At 40.7% G+C, this 12,144-nt stretch overlaps 1 protein-coding gene across 1 annotated transcript in view; it reads left to right on the forward strand.

The window, feature by feature from the left end:
• Nucleotides 1–319: 319 nt before the first annotated feature.
• The window catches only part of b3gat2 (beta-1,3-glucuronyltransferase 2 (glucuronosyltransferase S)), a gene marked incomplete at both ends in the record, with an annotated part of 83,591 nt that continues 71,766 nt past the window's right edge, over nucleotides 320–12,144 (forward strand). Inside the window, one exon of the mRNA XM_079248944.1 lies at nucleotides 320–853. Within this exon, the coding sequence (XP_079105070.1) occupies nucleotides 320–853 (534 nt within the window). The remainder of the gene's footprint in view (nucleotides 854–12,144) is intronic.

The following is a 12,144-nucleotide window of genomic DNA, read 5'->3' on the forward strand; positions in this document are numbered from 1 at the left end:
AAAGCAGGGAAGGACGACGGAGGCACAGAAGTCCCATCCGAGAGATCAGAAGGAGGAGACGGAGGAGGAGGAGAGAGGAGTCCAGGAAACGGTCCCACCGGGACGAGGGGACGCAGTGGATGCTTTATGTGCTTTATATAGTTCTAAATGGATTCAAAACGCAGTTTTTTGTCTTGGCTGTTGTAGAGAATATCATCCCGGGATACAAAAGAAGCGTTTGGAGTTACGACTGGTCCTCCGGTGCCTTTTTTAAAAAATTTTTTTTTATCTCTGATGGAGAGAGTTAAAGAAGAGGACGCACAGTAACTTCAGATCCGCCATGAAATCTGTGTTTTTCAGCCGTTTCTTCATCCTCTTGCCCTGGGTCCTCATTGTCATCATTATGATCGATATCGACAGTAAACGGGCGATCCGGGCTCCGGTGGCAGGTCGGACCGGCAGGGCGCAGCGTGCCGCCCGCAGCAGCGCGCCGGTGGTCGGGGGCGCCCACAACCAGTCCGCGCTGCCCATCATCTACTCCATCACTCCGACCTACACCCGGCCGGTGCAGAAAGCCGAGCTGACCCGGCTGGCCCACGCCTTCCGCCAGGTGCCCCGATTCCACTGGATCGTAGTGGAGGACTCGTCTGCGCGCACTGAGCTGGTGGCGCGCTTCCTGGCCCGCTGCGGGGTGCCGTACACGCACCTGCATGTGTTCACTCCCCGCAGATTCAAACGCACCGGGATGCCACGCGCAACAGAGCAGAGGAACGTGGCCCTTGCGTGGCTCCGGCAGCACCGGAGCAGGCGGGACTCCGGGGTGGTTTTCTTCGCAGATGACGACAACACGTACAGCCTGGAGCTGTTTGAGGAGGTAAACCCGTTCCCGGTGTTTACCGGATCATTCTCAGCTCCGCTCAGGCGGGAGGAGAAAGCCAGCAGCACAGAGGAAGGTTTTCTGCTTATATACAGAAAAAAGTAACTCATGCCATGTAAATACTTTAGGTATATTAATCCAATATACTAAAATAGTTCATGTAATTTCTTTGGTTGTTTTTAAGGTGTTTGCATAACAAAATGAGAAGATAAATCAAGCTACTTAAAGGAAAAATAAGTAGTCCTATATGCGTGTGCCTTAATATTTAAAGCATCAAATAAATAACAAATAAATGGGACTGATAAACTATAGACAGCAGGTTTGTTCCATTTGTTTGGCTTCCTCTGTGCTGATGTTTTTTGTTTATTTTGTTTTTTTTTTTACCACAGATTCAGACTTGAATCTGCATATTTTCTGAGCCTTCACCTGCTTTCTGCACTTTTTTTTTTTTTTTTCGCATGCAGTGTCAGCTAGAAGTAAAATTCTGCCTTATTGTTGTTGCATATTGTGACTTGCTGGATGTTAAACAACTGAAAATGCTTAGAAACCATTTCCACTGATACCCTGCACAAACAACCTGAGGAAGCTCCACACCTGCTTGCTTTTACAACAGTGTTCTCACATCTGACTGAAGGATGGAAATGAGTGTGTGAAGACACAGAGGGAGAAGCGACTGGCTGGGACCGTGGTGGTCCTAACGGTCGTGGTGCCCTGGTGCACGAGCAGCGGCATGCTGGTTGTATTTCATCCACTAAATCCTTTTGTAGACATACTCATTCACTCTTCACCATTCTGAGACTGATGAAGGCTGAATGGGATGTCTGTTGTATTTAATAAATTACATTATAAAAACTTTTTTTTTCAACAGAATGCAGATATTATTATTTACTCAGAGACAGTTTACTATCAGAGTCTAAAAGACTGAGGCAGCACATAGACTAAAAGACTGAATGTCTATTCACATTAAAGCATTGTGACTGGCTGCAGACTGCAAATGAGACTGGAAGATGTGCCGGTATCGACCTTGTATATTGGCAAACTGACGCCTCCATGTAAATCAACTCTACCTTGGAGAGTGTGTTAATGCGATGCATATTTATGTGTCTGTATAAACATGTTTGTTCTCTAATCTCTAATTTTCTCGAGTCCTTTATGATGATAGTCGCTGCATCAAATGCAGCACAACAACGGTGACATTCACCGGTGAAACAACACTGAAGACGTCCAACTGCTGATTGCTCCTCAGTCTGATTTCTGTTTGTCAGAAAATATCTGGTCCCAGATCAGAAACCGCTTTAGTTTGCTTTGGTTGTTTTCAAAGACATTTGCTGATAATTGTGATTTTTACGTTAAATGAACTTTGAATGATTCTGACCGTCACATCTTTTGTTCCTTTCCACTATTTGCAGAGCTGAAACACAAGATATATTTATATCAAGCTGGTTGTTTGAACTCTGTCGCTTCTTATTTAGATTCAGTCGGCTACAGACTCTAACTCCTCTGGACTTGCTTCTCTGTTAAACTTTAAATGAGATTTTTTTGGTGGAACAAACTGAAAATATCATGTCTAGCATTTTGTCTTTGTTAATTAATTAATGTTTTAAATATTAACTGAGAATCAAACTCTTCCATGATGAATGGAGTTGAACTCTGAAACAAAAAAAGGCAGAATGATCAGACATCCTGATGGATGCTGCCACTGAGAACGGCTGACTGTGTTGTGGATGGGTCGCTCCTCTTCCAGCTGAATGTTTACATGGTCCCGTAGCTGAATTTAGCTGGAAACAGGCTCGCCTTTGACTAGATGCAGTTCTAAGTGGCTTCATATGTACTTCATTTCTTTTATGAATCAATGGTGAAAGAAATGGTTGGAAAGTTTCGTAACGGGACAGTCCTGCCCACATCCTCACCTCAGCTTAAATGGAAACCCTGGTGTTAAAGCTAGCAAAGAGTTGATTTTGAATATATGCTCTGAATATATGCTAGCAATGCAAAAAACTGCTTCCACACCATTTGCATTGAGTCCTGTGGATCCACACAATCAGCTCTGCTAACACAGTCACTGTCACTGTGTTACTTATACCTGTTGTCTTCTCTTTTCTTGATGAGCGTTGACTTTATTAGACAGTTTCTCAAGAGGAACGGGGCCCCAGGCCAAAGTCTGAACCTGGACTGGCTGGATCAAGGAGCAGGAACCTCAGGATTTGAGACAGATGTTCGACCAGTTGAGCTAAACACCACCTGGTGGTCCATATTCCCAGTATTGGGTTGGACCCAATACCCAATTGGACCCCATTGGGTTGGTTTCTTCTTCAGAAATCCTTCATTCTTGCTGTCATAGATTCAACAAGGTGTTGGAAACATTCCTCAGAGGTTTTGCTCCATGTTGACATCACACAGTTTCTGCACATCCATGAGGAGAATCTCCCGTTCCACCACATCCCAAAGCTGCTCTGTTGGACTGAGATCTGGTGACTGTGGAGGCCGTTGGAGGACAGTGAACTCATCGTCATGTTGAATATATAGCATGATTACCACCAGCCCAGCCTAAACTGTTGATACAAAGGTGGAGGACTTCATGATGTTTCCACCGAACTCTGATCCAACCACCTGAATGTGGAGCCGAAATGGAGACGCATCAGCCCAGGCAACGTTTTCCATCTTCTATTGTCCAGTTCTGATGAGTCTGTATGAAGTGTCAGGAGGTGTAGCTGATGTTGCTTTTTTTTTTATTATTTGTAGCTCATCTGCTTCAAGGTTGAACGTGTAGAATAAGAGTAAGTAAAGTTTATTATTATCACAGCTCTCATGGAAAAACAAACCCTGTTGCAATGCAAATCAATAAAACAGAATAAGGCAAAAAATAACAGTGAAAACACATGAGCACGAGAATAAATAGCACAAAAACCATCAAAGACAAACATACAAAAAAGAATCTTGTCTGTAAAGGAATGTTTGAGTAAAGTTACTTTAAAGAATTGCTGGTCGGAGCATCTTGAGGAGGTAGACAGGTTTGGTGCGTCAGTGCCTGATGGAAAAGCCTAGTCTGTCCTGAAGTGTCCCTCTGAGGTGAAACTGCAAGTAACCTCGGACCTGAACACCGTGGAGTGTAGGCTGCTGAGGCGAGATGAGGTCAGACCTGAGCATGTAGAGCTCTAAAATTAAGAACAAGTATTTTAAACTGATTCTAAAAATGGAAAAGTAGCCAGTAGAGAGATGCAAACACTGGTGATATCTGTTATCAACCTTCTGGTTTCTGACTTCAACAAGACATTCTGGTCCAGTCAGCGGCTGCTCAGTGGATATTTTCTCTTTTCCAGACCATTCTCTGTAAACTCTAGAGACGGTTGTGCGTTAAAGCTCCAGTAAAGCAGCAGTTTCTGAAACACTCAGACCAACAACAAGCCCTTACATCTTCTTTCTTCCTCATTCTTATGATCAGTTTGAACTTCAGGAAGTCGTCTTGACCATGTTGAGGAATATAGTCATGTGATGGTTGATTAGATTTACAAGCATTTAAAAGACCCAAATCAAAATGCAGCAGAATTCCGTCATAACATTATTTAAGGCTAAAAGACATACTTTTAATTAGAATAATCTGCTAGATCTCCCTCTTTTGCTAACCTGAATGCAGTAATAGAGAAAAAAGTCATCATGCTGAGCTCAGGGGGAGCTGAAGCTTAGCCTACTGTGAGACAGCCTTAGTGGTAAATTTGGTTGTTGTGGCTCAGTGTAAAGAGCATCTGTTTGATTTGTTGATAGCACACTGTCTTCTCTCTGTCCTCCTTCCCTATTTCACTACCCCGCTCCTCTGTGCAGGTAATGGCCTGTCATAGAGAGATAATAGGCTGTCACATAGTGGTAATAACCTGCAGAAACGGTCTGCAGGCTTTAGACCGATGACTGTAACTCTGCTAACGGTGCAAGGCAGCTTCACATTAGAAACTCTTTTATCATTTCATGGGGAAAAGAGATTGAGATTACGTTTGAGCTGCTTAAATATTATTTGACCGGGAATCTTAGAAATAATGTTTAATAAAGCACTTGGTAGTGTGTCTCTACTGGCTGGGATGGCTGACTGGTGTGGCTTTTACTGTGCCAGTGTGTCAGTTTGTGTCGTCACCGCTACGTTAACAGTGACTACTTCAAGGGTAAGTACATGTTTCATATATCTCTCACTGCATTATCTGGTAGTTGACAAGAAAATAAATGCTGAGTCATGATAACTAATTCAAAGAAGTATGGAGGGTAAAGGGTGTTTATCCGGGGTATAAAGTAATGATTAGACATTTAAATGCAGTCATATCTAACCGTGCAATCTGTTAAAATTTCACCCAACTGAAGGATTTATCTAACGCACAGAAGTAATATTAAAAGTGGACACAATCTGCTTTGCTTAGATGTGCTGTTAGCAGCTGAATAGGCCTTGTGGGTGCTGTATAATGAAGTTGCAGCAAGAAGCAAACGGCTCCAGTTCTCCATGTTGAGTGTGTGTGGATGTTAGCAGATCCTTGCTGCAGTAGTAAAGAGTATGCCTGAAGAGGTAATTAACTTGTTTATAACCAGCCATCGAGTGTGTAGCGCAGCCAAGGATCCAGATAAAAGTTCAATAAAATGTTGTGCATCATGTTAACTGGCTCAGAGGTGGAAAAAAAGGCTAGTGATGCCACTGTGTGTCTGTGACCCCATCTCTATCAGAAAACGACCTAAAACTAGACATTTATATGATGAGGAGTTGCAGTTCGGGAGAGATTAGAGGAAATCTACTTAGTTCAGTCACCTGACTCAAATAAATGAGTCTGTTGTTGATACACAGGCGGTCCTCGGGTTACATGGTTCTCGACTTACATTGTTTCGACTATGACGCTCATTAAACAAATGTAAGTAAAAAACTAGAGCAAGTTTAGAAGTTACGAAGGTTCTTTAAGCTCTTAAAACATGGCGACATGGAAGCTGAGACAACGCCACAGTGCGTGTGTATTTATTTTATTTTAATGGAAATGTCTATTTTAACTATTGTGCTGTTTTCCATTAATATGTATTTAGATAGTTATATAGTGATTTAGGGGGTATTTAAGGGTAAAAATCCAACTTATGTGGAACTTCGGGTTATGCCGCGGCAATGGAACGGAACTGGTTCGTAAACCGAGGACCGCCTGTATTCAGATTAGACGCTTACACACCAACATCTCCATGTACGGAAGAAGAAAAAGCAACTACACACCAGCTGAGTTATCATTAAAGTCTTTAAATGAAAGCAAAATTTCTAATATTTTGACAAAAGTACAACTGCGATTGGCAGATGTTTAGCCTTTCAGTAGAAACATGGTTTCTGTCAGGTTTGCATTGTTTCAGGTTTTTTAACTTGCTGCATTTTTCACAGCTATTCAAAGCCCTTCTCCCTCGTTTACCTTTCTGATTTCTCGTAAAACACTGTATTTCACTATTGTTTGCTATCAAGGATAAAGGGTGTATTTTTCTCTTTGAACGGTAAACATATTTCTGTCTCCTTTTCCGTCCTTACCACGCCATCTTTACCTGATATGAACTGAGCGCTGCTACGGTCGAGCTGGATTCATACACCTTCATACATGTTTGAGTCAACAAGTACAATATCATTAACAGATGCTCGATGTAGCCGTGAATACCAGGGCTAAAGAAGATTCGATCCTTGGGCTTTGTGGCAGTCAGCCATTGAGCTCCATCAAGGTTTGTTGTGCGTGGGTGTCGGCCTGCACCAAGCTCATAAAGGCGATGTGGGGCCGCAACAGACAATTCATTTCTAATAGTTCCTATTAACTGCGTTTTATTTGTCCTCCACTGCCACTTAATTCCTTACCATAGCTCTATATGTGAAATAGCTTTTAAAAGAGTGCTTTGTTGCACTGTAAAAGAAATAAATATAAAAGAAATTATACTATTCACGCTGCACTGTAAAAATACTACTGAAAAACAATGAAATGGTGAAATTACAGCAAAAGGGATGAATGAAAATATATAGTTTTTAGACTTTAATTTTGAATAGGATCACAGCAAGGTCGCTGGTTCAAGCCTCGAGAAAGAAAATGAATGAATGAATTCAGAAAATAACTAATAATCCAAAATTAGGTGTAAAATGGCAGAAAACACCAAGCAAATGCCAACGTTGTGGTAAATTTCCTAAATCTTTTCAATATTTCTCTGTATCAAACAAATACAAGAAAAGCTGTAATATAACTGCAAATAGCAAATAAGTTATTATTTTAAATGGTTTAAATGGTTTAAATGGACTAAACATCTGGAAGGTTCTTCTGTACAGAAAGTGAAGCCGTACATGTCAAAGATGATGGCAAAGAAAGAGCTGTATCTGCTGTCTGGAGATACTTCTGTTTGAAAAGATCAGTAGTGATTAAACAACTATTTTGTGAAAATGCTGTTAAGCAGTTACTGCGTGTGTTTAGTAGCGTGTTTAGTAGCGTGTTTAGTAGCATGTTTAGTAGCGTGTTTAGTAGCGGTGCAGTTTGCTACCCCACCTTAGCTCCAAACATGCTTTGGAGAACCAAGAAATCCTGAAACTGAAACTACGTTCAGTGACAGGTCTCAACATTTGACTGCAATTTTTTTTTTTAACCTTTTTTGTGTGTGTTTGTTGTTTATATCATCATTTAAACACAACCACCATCAGACCTAAGTGTGACGAGTGAAGAGCCTTACAGTGACCTGACAGCAGAACATAAAGCGTCACATACCACAAGTTGTGTTTAGACACCCCACCTCCAGAGAGTATAACATTTGTCTCTCTTTAGAGATGCAAAAGTCAGATCATATCTGATTTAGGACCCAGATGAAAGTGGATCAGGTCTGATTTAAATAAACAGAATCTGTGCTGTTCAGACTATCTGGACCAGTTTTGCCTGCAGTGTGAACGGAGCTTAGTGTTATCCCCCCTCATCCACCAAAGACAGAAGCATCACAAAAGCGAAGTGGAGCAACTGAGCCAAGCCTTCCACCTGCCACCTTGTCCCACACCAGAGTTTCCACTTCACTCCATGTGCAATAGAGTTAAACTGGTAAAAGGTTATTGAGCCAGTCTGGCTGCGTCTCGTGTGTTTCATAGTCTCATGCGTTATGTCGTACAAAATGGTGTGACTTTACACCTAAAAGAGAAATATCTCTTCCTTCACGGTGTCAAGCATCAGGTGAGAGCCTCTCTTCTCCTGGCTTGGTGCCGCATCGCTGGTTATGATGTAATGTTGATGTTTCACAGGAAAACGTGATCCAAAGTCAGGACATAGTAATTATTGATTGATCTGACTCACTTTCCTTTTCATTGACTCATCTCTTGCCTGAACAGTCCGCCCTTCTCTTAATTTACAAGGTTTCCAAATGACAAGTCTGAAAAGTAGAGCAGCTGTGTATGTCGGGGAAGTGGAAAGTCACCGGTGGGCCTGTTGGGAACGCTTTCATTGACTCTTGTTGAGCCATGAATCCAAAGACCCCCCATTTGCCTCTGTGATGCCTCTGGTGGCAGAACTGAGTAGTTAGGGCTCATTTATACGTCCTCTATAGACATAAATTGGCATGTCAAGGTCAAACTTTGACAAAAGTCACTGCCCATTTGCTCTCGTTTGTACCTCACATTGGCATGGTTACTAACCAACATGGCCACTAGAGGGCAGATTTCAGCAAGAACATTTGCTTCTGTTTCAGATAACAAACATTGCAACACTGAAGAACATTATGTTAATTATTGTTAACAGAAAGCGATAAAACTAGAGCAAACCGCAGACAATCTGTGTAGCCACTAAATACTAGAGCTGTGGAGATAAAAAAGACGAAACTTGTTTTGCTCGTCATTTTTCCTAATTTCAGTTAGGAACAAACAACACAGTAGCCAGACCGTCACTCGGCTGCCATAATGCCCCCAGAAAACAAGTAAAAAAGATCAATAAAAACAACAAAAATGACAAAAATTTTATAATGGATTTTTTTTATTCGGAAAAAAAACAGATTTTTTTTTAACATAAAATATTTATTTTAAATTATGAAGCAAAAAATTTCTGACATTTGATTTTTCCGATTTGATTTCCCACCCCTACTAAATACAACCTAGATTATTCTTTTTTTTTCCCCTTTTGCTGGTCAAAGTTGAGCTACACTGCGCAACACTGTGGTTTCTGGTGGTGCTGCTCTGTTTGCTACATCTGTCTCTGCATCCACAAGCTCCAGGACTTAATGTCACTCTCAGATGCCTTTTGAAGAAGTACTGCCTACCACAAGTCAGTACTTGCCCCCGCATATATACTCAGACTCTATACAGTATAGGCAAATTGTGTTTTTTATGTCTGTATATGTAGATGTTTCTCTCTTTTCTTTTTCCCTTCCGTTTGTTTATTTAAATGCATGTTTCTCTCCACTCTACTTTATCATCATTAGTATGTATTTTCTATTTTCAGTGGTTGTTCAGTCTGTCCTGTCATCCTCACCCCCCTTCACCCAAAAAAGAACATAGTACATAGCAATTGTTTAATGGGCCTCTGCGCTCCCACTCTCTCCCCAGCAGCAGTCTCAGGGAGCAAAAGGGTGTATTTGTCATTTCCACACATTAGTCAGGTCTCAGTTTGGCATGGTTTATTATGCGCACGACGCAGTCTGACTGAGTCGCCTTCCAGCAGTCAATGGAGTGGCAGGAAAGACAAGGCTGCTCATTTAATGCCAACCATGCAATTACACTGAGATTGGCCCTCAACACACATTTCTTCCCGTTGGCTTTTTTTTCATTTTTCACCCTGAGGAGTCAGTCTGCTGCCATTGGAGGAGGAGGGGGGTTTACTTTACTTGGCTGTCAGGCAAGGATAAAAAAAAAAAAAGCCTGTTTTTTATTATTATTGTCCTTGTTTTTTGTGTTTACTTTTAGTTTCATTCTGATTTAATTTGGTTGATTATTTGTTTAACAGATGTTCTTTCTGATGTTACCAATAAGTGGACTTACAGCTGACTCCCGATGGTGTCTCGGGTCAGCATCCTGGCAAACTCCTTCAGACTCTGTTGTGTTGCAAGCAATCAGGAAAATTAAGCTGTTCCTTTTTCTTTTTAACTGTTAATTCCTGCGAAGCTGACGGCTGTGGAAATGGAAGGTTTCAGCCGACGGCAGCATTACAGAGCTGTGTGATTCAACTGCTGCAGTGTGTTTGTCAGGTAAAACTTTAGTCAGACTCCCACAGCCCTGGAGCTCCGTAGCAGTCCCAGAGACTCTTTCAGGAAGCAGGAACTGTGGCGAATGCTGTTAAGCTCAAGTGTGACTCAGAATCACCTTTTTTCAAGACAGTGCCATCCTTGTCTGGTGTTCATTTAGTACTTTTTATTAGGGAGGATGGTTTCTCAGATTGCAGGTTGGAGGTGGAAATAAATTATGTGTTTTTAAACTGAATAGCTTAGATAGTTTCTCTTTGTATAAAGAAAAATATGCACCAAATAATTTACTCACTGTCTATTTTATAAGGTATTCAATGCATTTCCACAAGTAGACATGGTCAAGACGACTTGCTGAAGTTCAAACTGAGCATCAGAATGAAGAAGAGATGTAAATTTCAGAAACTGCTGATCAGCTGGGATTCTCACACACTAGTATCTCCAGGGTTTACAGAAAATGGCTTGAAAAGGAGAAAATAAAGTGAGCAGCAGTTTTCTGGACAAAATGGTCATGTTGATGCCAGAGTATCATACTCAGCTCCACATTCAGATGGTAGAGTTAGAATTTGGTAGTGACATGAAAGCATGAATTTAGTTATACAGCAGTTTAACAGCAGACATGGCTGAAACATAGTGATGTGCATCTGAGACAGGTAAAACAAACAAAAATAAAAACCTCTTAAAAACCAAAGAAAAAAAAAAACCCCCAAAAAAAAACCAATTCAAATGAATAAAGTACAAGAAAAGTGGTAAAACATATTAAATTCATACACTGAAAGTGAAGACACAGTTCACCTGGTCAGTAAGTGTTGTTTTGGCTTTTCATGCTTCTGATTGGACTGACTTCACAGCTGTCAATCAAAATCATTCCCATGGTCTCCAAAAGCACAAGCAGGAATGTCACAGTGCTAATGATGTGGATGATGAACACACCAATGTAAACAGATGAACCTGAGAAGAAGACAGCTGCTTCTGAACACATATGAGAAAATTCAGCAAATCTTTGATAAACAAAAACTTTTATTTGACTAAATGAAGAACACAAATGACGTTAGCCCTGATGAAACCCATTTAAAAAGGGTAAGTGGATGGAGTTAACCTGGGCCTCATGATCAGAATCAGAATAACCTTTAATATCATTATACATGACACATCTGCATAGAAACTATGTAAAAGTCTGAATGAGGAACATCAAATACATTTTTTTTTTTATTTTGAAAAAGTAATAATAATTAAAATGAGAAAGAAGCATCTTCCGATGGAAACTTCCAGCAGGATAATGGACCATCACAAAGCTCAAATCATCTCCAACTGCTTTCTTGATTATAACAGTGAATTTTACTGTACCTTTGGGATGTGGTGGAACAGAAGATTTTCATCATGGATGTGCAGCTGACAAATCTGCATCAACTGTGAGATGCTTCATGTTAATATGGAGCAAAACCTCTCGGGAAAGTTTTCAACACCTTGTTGAATCTATGAAACCAAGAATGAAGGCAGTTCTGAAGGAGAAAAGGGGCCAACTTGGTACTGGTTAGCTGGATCTGATGACACTACATGTTTATATCCAACTGGCAAATCAGTAGCTCAGTTCAACTTTGTTTCCTGATTAAATAATATCCCAAAGACACATTAACACATGTAAATTGGCATATTAACCCATAAAACTACTGGATTATCAGTGCTGTCCTGTAGTCATTTATATTGTCAACAATTTTTCAGGGACTCTTGACCCTTTCATGCATGAAATAATGAAAAAAAAAAAAACAATAATACAGTATTTTCCACTACAGACATATGCAATAATATTTTTTTGTTTGTTAATTATACCCCCAGTACACACTACACCGATGTAGACTCTCATTTTCTCCTGGTCGTTATTTCTTCTTCTTTTCTGGACGATTTTTTTCCTCTCACAGGGCACAGAGTTTGGATGTTCCTTCATTTCAATGGAAAACGGCAAGTTGAATGAGCCACCCTTGTCTTTGCTTGTTTCTCCAAGGTCAAGGCTCAAGAGAATGATATGCAGATGAGAAGAGGCTTGGTCACTGTTGATCTTTGTGTTGTTTGACAAAAGTATAGTTATAAATTCTGTTTTCTTGTTTTGATTGACCTTT

This window comes from Telmatherina bonti (genome assembly GCF_933228915.1).
Source record: "Telmatherina bonti genome assembly, chromosome: 11".
NCBI lineage: Eukaryota > Metazoa > Chordata > Actinopteri > Atheriniformes > Telmatherinidae > Telmatherina > Telmatherina bonti.